This window comes from Lepisma saccharinum, chromosome 27 (genome assembly GCF_977018435.1).
Source record: "Lepisma saccharinum chromosome 27, izLepSacc3.1, whole genome shotgun sequence".
NCBI classification, from domain to species: domain Eukaryota; kingdom Metazoa; phylum Arthropoda; class Insecta; order Zygentoma; family Lepismatidae; genus Lepisma; species Lepisma saccharinum.
Window position 1 is genome coordinate 35,188,166 of NC_139255.1, and position 19,740 is coordinate 35,207,905.

Here is a 19,740-nt window from a genome sequence, read left to right on the forward strand (position 1 = left end):
AAAATGACCTGAGGGACAAGGTAATACTGTACTTGAATTTTTCATAAAATTGTTGTTTTTATAATGTAATACATGTAATGTATAGTGTTTTTTTTTTAAAAAAAATACCATAATTTGTCAATTCTGTTTTAATTTATGTAATATCAAATTATATTTTCACCTATGAGCTCTCTGGGCTCTAAATTTCACACTAAATTCTAAAATATAATAATTACATACTATGTTACACTATCATTTTCTCAATTGTAATCAGTATAAGCTACATTATTATTTCTTTAATTACCTATTGAAATCTACAATTGCAATACAGCGTAAAAAAAATAAATTACAGTAATTATGATGAACATTTTCAACTAATAATTACAATGTTTCTCATAATTTCATATATTTTTTCATAAACTGCACATATTTTTCTTACTGCAATTCTCATTGAACTGTAACAACAATGTTACACATTTACAAGAATATAACCAAAAAAGTGATTACAAACAACAAAATTGCTCATAATGAACAAAACAAGCTACTTGGGTCAAGTACTTATACATGAGACCTGCAATGCAGTACAGTGCTAACTAAGTATGCTGCATTCACCAGCTCTGAGTACAAATGTGTACAATTGTAGACACCATAATTCAACAATAAATTCTGTCTCTACTATCAGTTACAGAAACGTACAGTTATTCTAACAATATCCTCAGACATTCATTTTGCACATAGCATGGAAAGGAACCAGTACATGTAGTGATTTCAAATTAAAATCTATAAATATAAGATGCAGTAAGCTGCACTTGTTGACAGGTGTGTGTCTACACTGCTCTGGCAGGCTGTAATACTCTCAGTTTCTAACAGATGGCATTGGGTAGCATTTATTTGAAAAGAATAATGTCTACCTAAGTAGACAACGGTATAGGATGGAGCATATACCCTGTAAACATAATTTTACACTGCAGAAAAGTTAATGTGTACAATTGTACACAAGGGGACCAAAAGGGTTAAAGATTCTTACTGATGCTTGAATACACTAACAATTACAATTTGTACAAAACAGATATAAGCAATCCATTGCAATTATACCACAATTATACCACCATTCTACTTTTAAAATATTCAAAGAATTATATCAGAATATTGAATTAGCTGTCATTTCATAACTTATGGCTGTGCGAATTACTCACTTTTTCAGATTAATACGCATTCACAAAAATATTTAAAAATACAAAACTTCTTGTACTTACAGGGGATGGACAAAAATATGGAAACACCACAATATCGGAACGGGTGATATCGACGCAATTTTTCCACTGGAAATTGGATGCGATGCAACATTCTTTTGTTTTGCGCCGTGAGATAGGACCCTGCCGGACTGGAAGGAGTCGACATTTGCGCTGTAGATGGCGTGCAGTACAGTTGATATTGAATCATGTCCGAGCTGACAGTGTTTCAAAGAGAGCAAATTGTTCGTGCCCACCTTGCAGGTGCCTCTGTTGCCAAAGTTGCCATGTTATTTGACGTATCGAGAGGGACTCTATCCAAGATCATGATGACATAATAGTGCGTCCGGAAAGACATCATCAGATAAACACCTGCGTGGACGAAAATGTACACTGAGTGACAGAGACAGACGGACACTGAGGAGTATTGTGACCATGTTTTGCAGAAGAATGGTGCAAGATCCCATTATCCACCATCCAGGACTTATATTTGTCCATTCCTCAGAGACTGCAGGCCGCTTTGGAAGATAAAGGCGGTCGTGCACCTTATTAGCTACAGCATTCCGGCTTTTCTTTGCAGGTGTTTCCATACTTTTTTCCAACCCCTGTACGTTTAGGTGAGTATCTACTTTCTGAACGATGTTTCGGAAAACTACTGTTCCCTTCCTCAGGTTCTTCTTTTAGGCTATGTGAAATACTCCATAGCCACGTCAAATCTCTTCAAAAGCCAGGAAAAAGGATACAGTACAGAGGTTGTTCAGCGTATATTTGACCAAACGCGATTCCTCACCCCTGCACTCAGAATGAACTCACCCAACCTTCGTCAGGCATGTTTGTCAGTGTAGTGTGTGAGCTGTAAAAGATTGGTTGTGTTTTCTCACTAGGCCAAAAATCCCGCCCAAACTGAGCCGCTTTTTGGGAGGAGTGCGTTGTATAACTTTCCAAGTGTTTGCATTTTCTCGCTTGGCCGAAAATGCTGCCAAAACAGTTGCTTTTGGGAAGGTTATGTTGTAGCCTTTTATGACGCAAAGTTCAGTGTGTCAATGATCAGGAAGTAGTGTAAGAGCAAGAATTGTGATGTTAGTTTGACTTTATTCAAGAATGTGATCGGCAAGTATAAGGATTGCATGGCCCCAGCGTTCGGTTCTCCAACAAAGGGGACGAGAACACGGCCGTGCACACAAGCCACCACCAGTATGCAGGCGAAACTTCGCAGAATGGGCATGCAAGAGAATCCACCGACCCAAAGACAGATGGAAAATCATCTAAATTTGTCTTTGGAAACTGTTAACTGCACCTTGCACCTGCAAACTGGTGGTGGCTTGTGTGCACGGACGTGTTCTCGTCCCCTTTGTTGGAGAACCGAACGCTGGGGCCATGCAATCCTTATACTTGCCGATCACATTCTTGAATAAAGTCAAACTAACGTCACAATTCTTGCTCTTACACTACTTCCTGATCATTGACACACTGAACTTTGCGTCATAAAAGGCTACAACATAACCTTCCCAAAAGCAACTGTTTTGGCAGCATTTTCGGCCAAGCGAGAAAATGCAAACACTTGGAAAGTTATACAACGCACTCCTCCCAAAAAGCGGCTCAGTTTGGGCGGGATTTTTGGCCCAGTGAGAAAACACAACCACTCTTTTACAGCTCACACACTAAACTGACAAACATGCCTGACCGAGGTTGGGTGAGTTCATTCTGAGTGCAGGGGGGAGGAATCGCGTTTGGTCAAATATACGCTGAACAACCTCTGTATAACTTTGGTGAAGGACGAATTTGGAAAATTTGCTAAAACTATTAAAACTCCCATCCCCCATGACTGTTTCAAACCACAACAATAAAAAACTTTCTCAGTCTAAAAGAACCATTTCAAATTAAAAAGATAAAAAGGTGCACGCCATTTCACTTCCCCGTATTGACTTCAGGATGACTCCTCGCTGAATGCACTAGTGCATTTCTATCTTTTTAATTTGAAATGGTTCTTTTAGGCTGAGAAAGTTTTTTATTCTTGTGGTTTGGAACAGTCATGGGGGATGGGAGTTTTAATAGTTTTAGCAAATTTTCCAAATTCTTCCTTCACCAAAGTCATACCACATCCTTTTTCCTGGCTTTTGAAGAGATTTGACGTGGCTATGGAGTATTTCAGATAGCCTAAAAAAAGAACCTGAGGAAGGGAACAGTAGTTTCCCGAAATGCCGTTTGGAAAAAAATAGATACTCACCTAAACAGAAGTTCAAGAAGTTTTGTATTTTTAAATATTTTTGAGAATACGTATTAATCTAGCTCTCATTTGAGCAGAAAATCCATTTTCTCTCACAATACTGGTGGGATAAGTTGACCAGTTTAACGAAAGTCCGGATTAACTGAAATAACCTAAAAGAACAGTAGAAAGTGTATTAAAACTCCGTTTATAGCAACAAAACACGTTTTTTTTATGGTGTATTTAAAGGGCATAGGCCTAAATACACTATACAGTACAGTACAAAGTGTGCGGAAACAGAATTTCATCAGTGGTTGACTGCCTTTTCTTTGGGAAGTTCTCTTATTGACTTCTAGCCACATTTAAAACCTTGCATTCTGCTTTATTTTTGCCTTTTGCCTGTCCGGATTAAGCGAAGTCCAGCTTATCGAGGTCTAGATTAACGAGGTTTTAATGTATATTAAAAATGTTAATAGACTTTTGAAAAGAGAAAGTTTATAGTAATTGACAAAAAGGAGATAATCGAGTACCATGTAACGGAACAGCCCAACAATGTTTCAGCACATTTCATCATATTGATATTTTTACTGCTTTCAGAGAAGAAATGTCTATTTCTCCATGGTGGCTACTCTTGTTGCGACACATAATAGCGCAAACTGATACAATTGAAAGTACATGATAATAGAAGCAAAAAAGTCTCAGTAAATATGGGTCTGCCATTTGAGATAATTGTGAATGTGTGGTTACAAACCGCCACTCACTTCATTTTTTTTTATAAACGTCATCCTGGTTGGTAAAATGCTAATAATGTGTGCAAATGTGTGGTTAGAAGCCATCACTGATTGCATTTCGTAAACACTGAGTGCTTTGCTCCTTGCAAGGTTTGCTCTTTGTATACAAAACAGAACATTTCCGAGAGATGGTGTTGTAATCAAACAGGATGGATACAATCAGTACACAGTCTAATCGTACTGTGGGAGTCACGTCAGTTGTGCTGGACTGCATAGTGAAAATGGAACCTTACAGCAATGAAGATATGCGGATATGCATTTTATGTATGGTTTGGCTACAGCGCCTTGAATAACGTAAAATGGAAAACGACCCAAGAAACTGGTTCCCCGAGACGATGACAAGTAGATGACAGTGCGATCAACCCAGGTGCTAATTTTGTTATGAAAGTAATGCGGCTTAGTTAGTTTTTGGAATATATTGTGTAGATTTGTTTCTCTAGAAAGGCGGTAAGTGAATTGATGGAAACAATTATATTTGTAGAGTGATTTGCAGTCACGAAATGGCATTAATTTGGAAAGAAAAGTAAAATAAAATTAATAAATAAATAGCATGCGTAACACAAGAAGAAACATCGCAATGTGATTCCGGACGTCAGGTCTTGGACTGTGTATTAGAGTTTATTTTTCTATGTTATTAGAATATAAATAGTATCCTGAGAGATATTTCATACCGAGGCGACAAACCACAAATGTTGCTTGAAAGCGAGCAGTCTGTAATCAATGCAGCCTTTCGAACCGTAGGGACAAAAGCTCTGACTGCACCGTTTCCTCAAGGAGATTTTACACCAAAGCGACATGCAACAAACGATACGAGGATTTCACACCAAAGCGACACAGGTCATTCGGTCCAAGGCAACTTTCATACCGAAGCGACACATGTTGCTTGGAAAGGAGCCAATCAAGAGCAACATTTCACATCGTAGCGGCATGACGGGAAGCACAGGGCAGCGTTCGGTTGGTGAAATCCTCAAGCGATAAGTGTCGCGTGCCACTTGGTTGCTTTGGTGCGCAATCTCACTAAAGCAAGACACTCATTGCATCGCGTATGCGCGAACAACAAACCACGGCAACATGTTGCAAGCTATTGAGGAAATGGCCCAGTCAGTTTGAGCGACGCAGAAGCGACACGTGTGGCTTATCGTGTCGCCTAGATCTGTTGTTGTAATGTGCGGTTTATCGTGTCGCCTATCTGTTGTTCACAAGCAACGCTTGCTAATAGACTGAAGGCACCATGTCACTTGTCACTTAGTTGGGAACTCCCCCTGTAGCGCGTCACTTCGGTCTCAGCACCCTTCCTTTAAGGAGCTTTCCAACCGAAGTAACAAGTAGCACGCGAATACGCCATATGAACGTGTCATTTGCTGTTTGGACCCTCATGTGCAATGAATGCTAATTTACAGTCTGGAAGTGTGTGTCGCTAGTGTGACAGTGCGAACATCCCGTGTCACTTGTCCCATTGGTTTGAAAGTTTCCTTACACTCATGTCGATGGCACTAAGAAAGTTTTGTGGGTTTCCCCTTGTTGTTTCATGCAATCATCATTATCATCATCGCCGCGATTAATTTAAAGCGGAAGAAAAGAGACAGTAAATATAAAAAATACAAATGCTTCAGTGTGTATATCTTTAAAAGAAATGATGATGATGATAATAATGAACCTAATTCATACACAAAAATTTAGTTGCCAAGAGCATTCCACGCGTATTTTTTCTCCCGTATTATTAACGAAAGTATGACGATAACTGGACGTGGTCGACTGTCTAGAATGTTCGTTAATATCTTCGTGACCACTGTACCAAATATCATAGCAATTATCACATTCATAGAAATGCTTCATGTAAAAGAATCAGACGTTGCAGCGAAAACTCCATTTACTTCCATTATAAGCAGTCGAACACCAAGCACCGGGGTCAACACCAGTGCCTCTAGCGGATCATTTTCGAGTGGAACCAGCCACAGAGCGCAGAACCATGCCGTTTTCCACACTATGTTATTCTAGGTGCTGTAGTTTGGCTAACGGCAATGCACAGGAGTCTGCACCCTTGTACCAAGAAAAATACTCTGCTCGAAGGCACCCCGAATGTCACACATTTACAAGGGTACATCCGCAACTCAGAGAACATGGGAACTTCACACCTGTTAGGAGAGCAGGTAGACATGCAGGCATTATGCCTGAAGTTGAGGATATGGTGTTGGAAGCAGTAGAACACTCTCCAGGAACCTCGACGAGGAAAATTCCTTGTTAAAGTAAGTAGAATGTTCAATAAAAGCAATGAGATCTCCAATGACTTTTCTTACTGTATTATTAGCATTTTACCAACTAGGACGACGTTTACAAACAATGAAGTCAGTGGCAACTTGTAAACACACATTCGCAATTATATCGAAAATGGCTCGTTTGCAGACCCATGTTTACTGAGACTTTTTGCTTCTATTATTGTGTACTTTCAACTGCGTCAGTTTGCGACACCCTGTATAATGCAAATATCACCAGCATACACTTTCCAAATTTCAAGCATAAAAAAATGTTATATTGTACATGACTCAGAATGTTTCCTGCAAGAAGGTCAACACCAATTGATCTGGCAGAAGCTAAATAAATAAAACTGAATATTGTTTCACCTTTTACGTGTGTACCTTTGGTTCAGAGGCAGCAACACTTGTTTATTCAAAGCTACATATATTGTAATGAGTCCCACACCGTCACCATGCAGTCTAAGGCATCGTGCTTTGGAGTCTGGCTACAAGATGCGTGCAGGTTCAAGTCTCCTGGGGGGAAGCATAACAACTTTTCTCCTGAGATTTCGGCCTGAGTATGAAACCGGTGGCAAACCATCATCATGAGGAAATTGGGGAGCTATGAATCAGTAGCGCAACCTACGACTCAGGGTTCATCATGCTGACCATACTTCACCCCGTAACTGGTTGAATGATCTCCCACCTCGGCAAGTGTATGTAGGCCCTGGCCCTCAAGGGCTGTTGTACCGTGGGTTATTATTATGTTATAATGAAATCATAATGTATTTGATAGAAAGTTTGAGGTGGTGTTTGCGTGATAGACAGACTTTGTAACAACATTTGACAAGGTAATGAGAAGAACATTAAAGAATTCTGGGTGCTTTCATGTTCATAATCCCAGAAATTTTATTCCTTATTTCTGATGACACTTACAAGGGAGGTTATCTAAGTGTCCCCCTCTGATTTCCATGAAACTTGGCAGGTGTATAGAGGGGCCCAAAGGAAGAAGTACGTGTTTTTGTGTTTCAGCTAAAAAACTGTTTTAGGGGGCAACCCCCCCCCCCCAAATGTCAAGAGGAGGAGAAATTGAAGTGGGGATCTGACCCCGAAACAACGTAAATATGGCATAGGGCCTCTCTATACACCTGTCAAATTTCATGGAAATCGGAGGGGGACACGGGGGTCAAATGCCCACTTCAATTTGTCCTCATTTTGACATTTGAGGGATTTTTTGCCCCCAAAAAGTTTTTTTTAGCTGAAATAAAAAAACATGTATTTCTTCCTTTTGGCCCCTCTATACATCTGCCAAGTTTCATGAAAATCGGAGGGGGAGGGGGTTGCCCCAGAACAGTTTTTAGCTGAAACAAAAAAAAACACATACTTCTTCCTTTGGGTCCCTCTATACACCTGCAAGTTTCATGGAAATCGGAGATAACCTCCCTTGTTAGACATCTCCTGTACATACATATCATTCTTATGAAAACCTCGAACATTGTACATATTTGAAATAAAACAATAAGGTCAATTTCTTACTTTACGAGCATCCTCCACAGCCTTCTCACTTTCCCATCCATAGGCATGTGTTCTTGAATGAGGGTTTCCAAAGTAATTTGTCAGGAAGGGCATCATTGCATCAAGAACTCTAGGATCCTGAAAATAAAGCAAGATTCAAAACTAAGTGAGAGATCAGAGGAAACAGTAAAAATTTGCATTTGCTGATATAAACACATGTGTGTGAATTAGAACTATAATTCCCACCGTGTCATTTCCACAAATTTACTTCTAAATAAATAAATTAAAAGTAAAGTTGTCTTCCAGTGGCAGATGGTGGTCTGGGTCTATGGGTATGCGTTTCAGCCTCCAGAAGAAATGTTGTCATCCCACCACTTACCGTTTATGGTAATTGTATTGGCAATCCGAGTTATGATGCACCTTTCAATGATAATGAGATGATAGCAGAATTGTATGTAATTCATGAAAATTTATAAAAATAAGGTTTATTACAAATTCAAAATACCCAGTGATTTATTTAATCAATCAAGAGAGAATATGTGTTGTTTGGTCTCTTTCGTGACCTGTAGAAAATTCACCACCTGACAAAATCACACACAAAGCTATATACTGATAAACTGAAATGGTTTCAAAGGGATAATAATATCGCGAGTAATTTCTGTAATTACCAAATTTTAATAATGTACATTATCTTTCTCCAATATAAATATGTCCCATCATATGCCACATGAACATTTCAGCATACACTTCAGTTAATTTTCATTTTCAATGTACAATGGAACCTTGATTTTACGTTTGTCAAGGGACAAAGCTGAAAAAATTTAAAATGTGGGAAAATGTATAATCGGGGAAATTTTTATACCATTTTGTTATGTGGGACCATCAAGATTGAATGTATAATGCAGGAAAATGTAAAACCAGGGTTCCACTGTACTTATTCAATTTAGTCATTGTCATGAGGATCCTCGAAACCCTAATCAAATGCAACTAGTTCTTGCCAGCACCTTTACAAAAATTACTTAAAATCAGTGACATATGCACTGAATAATGAATTGGATTAACTGTTCTATGTCAAAAAAAGTACAAGATTATTTAAAATTTCTGTTGAACTTCCAAATACAATTCACAGCGTTTAAAATGACACAAATTCCTAGACATTATGAATAGGTTTCATTCAAACCCCTGACATTTTAAAAATAACTCTTAGATCCACATATTTTTCCAGCACCTTTATATTAATGTATTCCACGCATTGCATCTGGCCTTGCATCTTTGAATACGGATTCTCCAATAATGAAAATTGAGACCTTACTTCCATTATGATGCCATGCTGCACACAAAGATGAGTGCATCGGTTTTCAAATAGGACATTCTCTTCCTCTCATCCAGGGAGCACCACATGTTGCCTACTAGGGCATCTTAATGGAAATTAGCCACCACGCTAAATCTGAAGTTCATCACACAGGTGTTCTCCAAACTACACCAAGAATTGTGAAATATTCTGAAGTTCACTTTTTTCAATATGCCATCGCAAATGGCATTCAAACGTACAATCACTTTCATGAAGTATCTTGTCACTACAAGCCACGAATGGGCATATATCAAAGCTATATGCTATTCGCAAGTTATGATCCCACTCCTCTCGAAAACCAGACTGAAAAAACAATCTCTCTCTCTGCTCTCTTTCCACTGCTGACTTCAAAACATCATTCTTGGTTTACAACATTCTTCCTCCCTCACATAACCACCCGAAACTGATCGGCAAATACATTCTTTCTATCAGCTGTTTCCCCCTCCCCTCCTTCCTAATCATTTAATCCATTCAAGGCAAGGCACCAAATGCTTGGGTATTTCTATAACACTGCCATGCTTGGAACACGTAAGATGGAAAAGATATCATCAAAATTTCCCTTTCCTAAAAAAAATATCTTAATTTGCAATGATTAGAGGCACATATTTTTGGTAAATAAAAAAAGCAAAATTTCGGTACAAAAACGGAGTCAATTTCGGGTTCAAAAGCGGTAAATAAAATAAAATATCGGTCTTATAGCGGTGAAAAATTGGATGAAAAGTGGTATATAAAAAGACATTTTGGTTTTAATATTGTGAATATAATCCTAATTTGATTTAAAAACTACACTTCTTCCACAGAATTAACATTTCACTTCTAATAGCACATTTATGTAGTTATCAGAGTATTAAGATTATTTCTGTGTAAAGGAGTCCATTTTTGCTTCTCCAATATTAACAGCAGAAATAATTAATTTTCCGGGAATTGCATAATTCTCAGGATAATTCAGACCTCAGAAGGTGTCGCGTCGGTGAATAAACCCTGAATTTCGTGTTTAAGAGTTAATTTCACTTTTTGCAGTTCATTTCGCATTATTTCGTGACAAAACATGGTCACAAAATACATCTCACACCTTTCAAAAACATGAAAAATTAACACTACAATGTGTTTTTTCAAATTTCGTTTTTTTGTCAAAAATGAAATATGCATGTCCCTAGCAATGATGTATGGGTTACTCTCGACTCCGTCACACAGTAAGGAATGGAAAAGGATTGCAACACTACATGACGAAGAGGGAAGTAGTAGCTCACAATTTTTTTTGTGTAAAGTGAGTCTGAAAGTCCACTGATCCAAGCCTTAAGAGCCATTCTTCTGCTTTCTCTACTCCCCATTGAAAACAGCACCGGGAGATGGTTCACTTTGAAATTGTGTGAATGCGAACTTCATTCGACAAGAGAGAACCTGAAGATAGAAATGCTGAAGTAAGGAAGTAAATGGAAGGGGGTGTGGGCCAGGAACATTTCATGTTTTGAAGAAATGGCATTACACATTTATCTGAGTGTGCAAGAGCGAGTGTGTGAATAGACAGATTGCTCACCGAAAATAGAATTCACCAAGATTTGAAAAAACAAAGGCAAGGCCTCCAGACCTTGACACTGTGTAGACAGTGCCTCAACTGAAAGTATGGAGAAGATAAATTTAGTGCAGTCTGAGAGATGGTTCATAGTAGTTAACACGTTGACTGCCAAGGCCAGATTGTCTGAATGGCATCGTGGGGCCAAGTAAAAGAAATTTGTGAAAATGGATGAAGTTGGTGTCATTAGATCTGTGAAGCACAAGAAATTTCAAAACAATCCAAAAAAACCGTTGAAAATTCAATTTAAATTTGAGACCCAGTTTTGGGTATCGTGTCCTGGAGAAGAGAATTTTGATCAGAGGGCCATGAGACCCATTTCTGTGTCTCACTTTTTTTTTGAAAATGACTGATTCTTCAAATAACAAACTTTAATCACTTGAACTATCAAGCTCGTCCAGTGTTGGACGCATATTTTCTGTTTCTTGGTCATACATCGTCAACAGAACATACAACAACAGAAGTGCTTCTTACATAAAATATTGCACGAAATGCGATCTACACGTTCAATCACATTGAATATAGTCTTAATTTCTTCTTCTTCCTTTATTGTTCTCCTTCTTTGTTTAATTCTTGCCTGAAATACACCAAATGTCAAACAACGATGCATTTTTAGTGTGGCCTGTTGTGTTGAAAATCAACAAAATAAAGTCATCATAAATAATCACAGAGCACTAGGTTTATTACTACAATGTTACGGCCATTTGTACGCCATTGTTGTAATTGCCTGTTGTTATCTAGGGCCAGGCTAAGAGTATACTGTAACATTCTGAAGCCAAAACAATATCTTTGATCATGTTAGCAAATGACAAGTGAAACCCATATAGGGGTATCACGGCCTGAAGCAATTGCTGAGGTGAGACACACAAGTGGGTATCGTGGGTATCACGGCTTCATGAATGACGATACTTGAGACCCACTTTTGGGTCTCATGGCAGTCAACGTGTTAAGGGTTAGTAACTTATTGCAAAGTTGGTGATATATATGCTTTAATAACGACCTGAGTCCATGGTACTTCAGACTTTTCACACAAAAGTGAAATGCCATACATAGATTGTCTTGTCGAACAATGAATATCACAAAACAAATGTGCAAACAAATACCTTATCTAAAAAAACATATTTGTGTAGGTACTTGTCTTGTTTGATTTTATCTGAAATAATTATTGTAACAACAAAAACAACAATGATGATGATGATGCTTACCAAAGGTGTGGTTGCCTGGGCATCCAAGTACAAGGGCCTTCCCTCCGAGCCATCTACCTCCACTGTCACACCTACAATAGAAAACTCATTACTGAGTTCTTGCTTCTTAATGCTGTTTATTCTACACACCATTCACGAACAGATTCTCTCAGGCTATCGACCTTTCAGTTCAGGAAAGTTTTCCAACCTTTTGAGAGCTAATGTTACTCTATCTTCAAGGTAGAGGTTCTACCCTGAGATAGTCATTTGTCACCAGGAAAGCTTCAAGACACATATCTACACACTGCTGTTATTTTTTCAAGTTTTATGAGTTTTTCTTTTAAAATCTTAATTATGACAGAATCTTTGAAAAAAAAAGGTAAATATATTTCTAGTTAACAAAAAAGTATAGCTCTCCCCTGTGCTTTGCACCATGTTATTGAGGCACTTAGGAAGCGTGGACATAGGATGCTACACATTCACAATCTTGGTTACAGTGGGATTACAGAAATCATTGTAAATTACTAATTTTCTGTTAAAAATTGCCCTGTTCCAACTATTTCCTGACTGCAAGCAGGGGCTGAACATTCAGGAATGTTATATTTGTCTGTTATAAAAGTCAGTGTTGATGCACATCACTAAATTAATTCTAATTTGAAGCAGTTACCTCAAATAGTCGAGGGAAAATGCTGACTTAATTTCATACCTCTCCCTTGAAATGAAATTGTTTTTATGGCATTAGAAAGTTTCTTCCAGGGGGAGTATAATCTGATGTTTATGGTTTTGAATTCAAAAGTTAATGGGAACAGCATCACATTCAACAGTGAAGGATATATGATGGTATTAAACAGGTTACAACAGGGGAGTTCAGTAGTAATCATGTTGCAATTAAATATCTCTTATTTGAAGAAAGGACGGTAGGATGTTAACAAAAAGGTCCGGATTTCACACTGAGTAACTAAAAGGTAACAAAGCTTATTATGATGGAAATTGTTTCAAAAGTTTCTCTATTATTGTAAGATGTAACAGAGCGAATTTACAATATAGAGAATGTCTCCAATTTCATTAATATTTGGTATAGTAACTAAATTTGGCCTTCTAATCACGAATCTGTTGTTAAAATGTGGGGGTCACGTGTGGAAATCTGGAAAAAAGCTGATATAAGCGGATTTTTTTTTAGATGTGTATCACTTTGATTAATGAAAAAAAAAATTAACTAAGCTTGCCTAACCTAACCTAACCAGAAATGGTTCGTGGGGCTATCAGTGAATTGTTTGTGGGGCACCTGTGCATGGTTCGTGGGCTACCCATGAATGTACAATTTGCACATGTGACCCCCGCATTTTAACAACAGATTCATGATTAGAATGCCAACATTAGTTACTATACCAAATATTAACGAAATTGGAGACATTCTCTATATTGTAAATTCTTACCAATGTAACACCACAGGCTTACTTGAATAAAATGCAATATCATTTAAACTATACTATCAGGGAAGTCCTGGGTTAACATTCATTGCTTCAGTGGCTGAGCATGTAAATTGGTTAACTTTTTTATCTTAACCACCAACGGTCACGGATTGAGTCCCAGTTATGATATAAATGTTATTTTTTCTCACTTGTTTTAAAGTTTAGTAACAAGTCCACTTTTATTCACAGATAGAGTAATTGGTACTGCACCTACAGTTTAAAGTGGGATCCGAACCGCTGTGCAATGTGCCTCCACCAGGTACCAAACCCACGACCTCTTGATTACAAGGTGACAATATTACCACTATGCCATTGGGGAGGCCAGATATTCTTTGTCTTCGTCAATGCAATCTAATCATCACTCATACTCATCATCACAATTAGCCGAAAGTGGCAGAAAAGTGACCGAAAATAACAAGAAAAAACGAGTCCGTGGTCACATCACACACCCTCGATTTCGCAAGGATTTTTTTGTTTTTATGAAGATTATGTGTTGCAAATTGTGAAAAACAAAATTCTGGAGCGCGGAAAGACGTATTGACGACTGTAGAGCCGTTTGAAATTTGCGAGGTGGAAGTCTACTTGCGACCATGTTAGTTTTGTAGCACACATACTCTACTTGCGGCCATGTTAGTTTCGTAGTGCCCGTACCGATGGATGTATGTAAAAGTCGGTTTTTCAGGGCTATACCCCAAGAAATGACATGAAAATTGATGTCCAAATTTCCCGCCAATTCCAGGTTCTGCCCTGGGGTAATTAACCTACAGCTACCACGTCTTCACTTCGCCCCAGCTCTTTCTCTATAGAGTCCCTTTGGAAGGCATGTTAGAAACTGCCCGGAGCCACCTGCCCAACACATTTTCCGCACTGAAACATTAGGAAGGTACCGAAAAATAAAAACTTCAGAAGGTAATTGCCTCTTTATCCCAAGGCCAGGCACTGAACGAATAGCGGGTCGTGTGCCTGTGACATGAATCCATGATGAAAGCCCTGAAAAACCGTATTGACATTACGTAGGTAAGGAATTTTAATGTTATAAAAATGTAAGTTTTGTAGCACGTAGAACTCTTAAAATTACCTTCCGTGTTTGTTTGGAACTCTCTTTCTTACAAGAAACTTCATTCTGGACGAAAATATTTTGAAATGTTATCGAAATCGAGGGTAGGTGATGTGACCATGGAGCCACAAAAACTAATGAAAATACTAGATAAAGTTCAAGCATTGCTGATCTGTATTTGCAGAGAATACATGACTTGAATTTTCCAATTCAGACATTGCTATAATTGCAAGTCATTTAAGAGAATGATGAAAAGAAATAATTATATTAGTTGCTACACCATCAGAATATAGTATGTCAAAAACTGAATTATTATTGTGTGAACAGACATCCCAGGTGGCATAGTGGTAACATAATTGCCTTGTAATCAAGGGGTCTCAGGTTCATGAAGGCCCGCGGTGGTTCGGGCTTAATTTTAAACTACAGATCTAGTCTCAATTAGCCTTTCTGTACTTGGAGTAAAATTACGGCATGAGTTTACAATACCGGACCACTCTCCAATTTCTATAAAATTTCGCCTACATACTAATTTCAGTGTCCTGATGACGTATCTGTAGTTCATATTTGGCGGTCAGGTGTTAAAATTGTACGTTTACGTGTAGAACTTGTAAAATAACCTTGCGATTTACACGGTGATTGTCCATACACAGCAATTCGGAACCATCTTTCTCTCGCAATTCCTTAATGGTCTCCCTTTACGCACAACAATCTTGCTGACAGACGAGGAATGCTTACGAGGTTAGGTTAGGCCTGTTAGGTTAGGTTCCATTAGCATAAATACAAAGAAAAAATAATGTTTCAGCTAACAGAACTATACCGTGTCTTGCCTGTTGATTTCTTCATGTTGGGTAAATGGCGTCTTCCGTGGAGCTATTGTTGGCTAGAATTTACAATATAGAGAAAGTCTCCAATTTCGTTAATTTTCGGTATACGAACTAATTTTGACCTCCTAATCACGAATCTGTTGAAAAAAACCGGCGGTCACGTCTGGAAATTGTACAAAAATTGTTCGTTAGCGCCACAAGCCATCCACGGGTAGCCCCACAAACCATTGACGTTAGCCCCAAAAACCATCCACGGGTAGCCCCACGAACCATTGACGTTAGCCCCACAAACCATTGACGTTAGCCCCAAAAACCATCCACGGGTAGCCCCACGAACCATTCACACGAGGTTAGGTTAGGCCTGTTAGGTTAGGTTCCTTAGCACTCATTTCACCCCTAATTCATCGAAAAAAAATAGGGATCGTACTAGAATTGAACATCATAAATAATTTTCTTGTAAAACAACGGCGTAGTTGGACACAATGACAGGAGATTACATTTTTGTTCGTAAAACTACGCATATACACCTATATATAAAAAAAATTCAATCGGCTTTTTTTCAAATTTTCAGACGTGACCGCCGGTTTTTTTCAACAGATTCGTGATTAGGAGGACAAAATTAGTTAGTATACCGAAAATTAACAAAATTGGAGACTTTCTCTATATTGTAAATTCGCTCCCTATTGTTCTTATGGTAGGGTTACGTTACATTAAGAAAACATACTTCATTTCGTTGTTTTTTCATTTTCCATGCTTGACCGCCAATTATTACATGCAGATTCGTGATTAGGAGTTCACAAATAGTGAGGAGGCGAAATTTCATAGAAATTGGAGAGTGGTCCGGTATTGTAAACTCGTTCCAAAATTACAAAACAAAACAAAAACCATTATATGTGGATATAAACGTAAGTGATCAACAGATCACAGCATCTACAGAGTAATTAAATTCACAATAATAGTGGCAGAATTAATACAGGGGTGGATATCGGCGATCATCAAATCTCTTGTGTAAGTGCAAGGATCTTTCAATTCCTAAAGCAAGTTAAGGTGACATATCAGTAATTCCCTGTACAGTGTACACGACAATATTGACTCTGACCAACGTAATTTTTCAGCAATTGCTGTAGCATGACAATACACTTCACCTAGTTTTCCTTTGACAGTACTTGAAACTGTGCTGTACGAACTTCTGCTTAGATTTATATGATTGATCATCGCTTTTGTAACAGATGACAACGAATCAATTGTGTATCTCTGAGAGCAGACACATTTTCCACTTGCTCTTACAAAATATCTTCCAATGTTAAACATGCTTAATTATGTTTTGTTAGTATTCTGCAATACAAACTCTTTCTATCATAAACAAGTCAGTGTTTTGTTCCAGAGAATGAATCGCTCTTCGAACGATTATAATTCATTCACATGAACGCGTCATTTGAATCGATTCGAATATGGAACTGGGAGTTTTTGAAGTTGCAGGGGGGATAACGGGGGCACACTCATTGAAAAAACTTAATGAGAAAGCAGTTCATGTTGAAAAATATCCTGTATGGACTGCTGTTAAAATTGTTGTTCATGGTTTGTAGCAGGAATTGGAATCAATCAGTGAAGTCACCCAAATATTTCGAATTTGAGTTCGATATACGCACTGGGTAACATAATGAGCTTGACTAGCGAACTCGTCAAATTTCTGATTTTTCTTGTTATTTTTTTTTAAATAAACAAGGAAATATCCTTTGTTCTTTCTACATTTGTTCAAGTTACTTGTATTTTCACAACCAAGAAGTGTGCTCCGGAGCGATGACTCACAATCGACGCAAATTTCGCCTTCTGTCTGTCATCCGGGCGTTGGTACTTGTGGGATCCAGAAGAAACTGTATTGGAAGATGGCGCCCATCATGGAAGTGGTAGCTCCAGCTGGCAGTAACGAAATAAAGAAGAATGATGTGGAAAACAAGGAAAACTTATGGTGAGATTTTTATATTGTAGTTATGGGATATTACTTCTAGCAATACAATAGTATTCTTTATTCGTACACGGACGGTATTACTAAAAAGCAAAAAGTTCGTAACCGTGGAGTTTTTCGACACGGGTTCTAGTTGACATATAGGTAATGGAATGAAGTTACTTCTGGTATCCTATTTTATTGGTACAATGTGATTGTCTATCATGAAGATAAATGAAGCATATTGAGGACAACATTAGTGTGTTTTATAAAGATATTTGTATACAGTAGTGACAGTGCGAATTAAGTACAATGGAAATTTTGAACAGTTGCGTGAGGATAGTACTTGGACGTGGTAATTCAGAAACAAATAGATAGATGGATATGCTTTTTATTAAGTTTCTTGTTATTTTTATTGATATTAGTTAGTTTACAAGATCTTTAGGTACTACTTTACTATACCTGAGACACCTGGGAATGATTTCTTTCGCACTTTTTTACATTGCTAACGTACTATTCTGCATTCCGGAACACTTTTTTAGGTGAAATAATGGAATTTGTAACGAAAATAATGTATATTTCTTACATTTACGAGTACTTACTGTTCTTGTTTATTCCACACACAACATGGCGATAGCTTGCGGCAGCAGCAATAGCACGTCGGAAATACTTTTTTAAAAATTAAAAACACTTTAGGAATTTTAAATTGACTTTTTTACTTACTTACGGGGACGAGGTATGCCTACTAGGTTAGGTTAGGCCTGTTAGGTTAGGTTCCATTAGCACTCCTTGCAAATGGCGGGAGCAGAAATAGCACGTTGGAGAGAGATTTTTGTATAAAACCACATGGATTCGCATTAAAATGGACCAAAACTACATTCCGGAACATCAACAACACTCCAGAAAATGAATTCCGTAAGTACTTTCTCCTGTAAATTTGAAGGAATCTGTCTCAGGTATAGTAAAGTGTTACCGATCTTTAGAACGGGTATGTCGTGTAATGTATGTGAAATAATGAGTGTGTGAAAGTTATAGGTAATCATCTGTATCAGAATGGTTCGCAAATTTTTGTGATATATCTGAGGATCCCAGTCCTCTCTTTCATGTAGTCATTTTAATAATTGTACACAGTGTTGATAAGATTGAATGACCGTAGTTTCATTAGTTGAAATTCTTTTGCAGTGAATGGATTGAAATTTGCCCTTGCACAGGTTGAAAATAGGGCAGTGTATTTATGTTTCACTTACCTTTAGGATAGAATGTGTGTAGGAATTATGTTTTGAGGAAAAATACTTTTATGCAGCAAGTAATTGCCATGTACAGTTAGGCACTTCTGGTTTGTTGTAGGGGCTCCATGGTGACATAGTGGTAATGCCGCCACCTTTTAATCAAGGATTCCCATGTTTGATATCCAGTGGAGGCTCATAGTGGTTTGGATCTCACTTTGAACTCAAGGCCTATCTTGTGTACAAAGTTGACTCAAAACAATTCTTCAAAGATTCTGGGTTGTAATAAGAACAGAAATGTCCATAACTATTTTCAATCTTGTTCAAGTAAATTTGAAAAATAAAGTTATGTAAGGTGTTATCAAAACTTTGTACTGTGCTTATACTTTTGTCTTGTATTTTATAGGGCAGCTATTCTAGGTGAAGTGCAAGCTAGAGGAAGTACCAAGCTACCATCATGTAAATCCATTCTTGTATTAGGTGAGTGTTTGGCCTAAAAACCAATAAGAATTTGCTATAATATTTGGATATGTTTCAGCACAGTAGTACAGGTCGAATATTTCTTTAAATAATGTGTCTTGCTTACCGTATTTTTCTTAATATAAAAAAAATCATGTCACTGCATTGGTATCCTTTTCTTAAATTTTACAGATAAAAGCTAAGTTTGAAGCAGTTTCCTTTTTTAATCCACAGTATTGCCAAGGTAAAAAGTTAGGCAATGAATATATAGTAATGGTTATTTGGAACTACCACTGTGAGATGAGTTAAATACGTTTTGTAATATATACATTTTAAATTTTATTTTACATTTATGTCATTGGGATGCAACAAACATTTTTCTGTGCTGAAAAATTAATACTGGTCCATTATGTGCATGTTAAGCATAATGACTGCCTATTTACCACATACAAATGTACTCTTGTACGTAGTAAAACATAATTTTGGGAAAAGAAGAAAATATGATCTTTGAAAGCAGTTCTTGAGGGCTGTCTGTCACCTGGAACAATGCAAGAAATGTATAATGGTGGTGGTAGATGTTGGAGCAGTACAATATAAAGCATGGAATAGGTCATTTTAAGATGTTGCAGAATGTCGTGCATAGCTCTAATCAGCTTCCTGGACAATCAGTACAAGCTTTGTCAAACATGGCA

General features: G+C 37.7%; 2 protein-coding genes across 2 annotated transcripts in view; one reads left to right on the top strand and one right to left on the bottom strand.

Annotated features, from left to right (window-relative positions):
* The window catches only part of Nfs1 (Nfs1 cysteine desulfurase), a 40,026-nt gene extending 23,221 nt beyond the window's left edge, over nucleotides 1-16,805 (bottom strand). Inside the window, exons 1-3 of the mRNA XM_083113430.1 lie at nucleotides 16,564-16,805; nucleotides 12,087-12,157; nucleotides 7,979-8,095 (exon numbers count right to left, since the gene is read on the bottom strand). Of these exons, the coding sequence (XP_082969556.1) occupies nucleotides 7,979-8,095; nucleotides 12,087-12,157; nucleotides 16,564-16,729 (354 nt within the window). The 5' untranslated portion in view covers nucleotides 16,730-16,805. The remainder of the gene's footprint in view (nucleotides 1-7,978; nucleotides 8,096-12,086; nucleotides 12,158-16,563) is intronic.
* A 445-nt stretch (nucleotides 16,806-17,250) lies between these two features.
* Dlic (dynein light intermediate chain) overlaps nucleotides 17,251-19,740 on the top strand; it is a 28,902-nt gene continuing 26,412 nt past the window's right edge. The window contains exons 1-2 of the mRNA XM_083113374.1: nucleotides 17,251-17,387; nucleotides 18,996-19,069. Of these exons, the coding sequence (XP_082969500.1) occupies nucleotides 17,305-17,387; nucleotides 18,996-19,069 (157 nt within the window). The 5' untranslated portion in view covers nucleotides 17,251-17,304. The remainder of the gene's footprint in view (nucleotides 17,388-18,995; nucleotides 19,070-19,740) is intronic.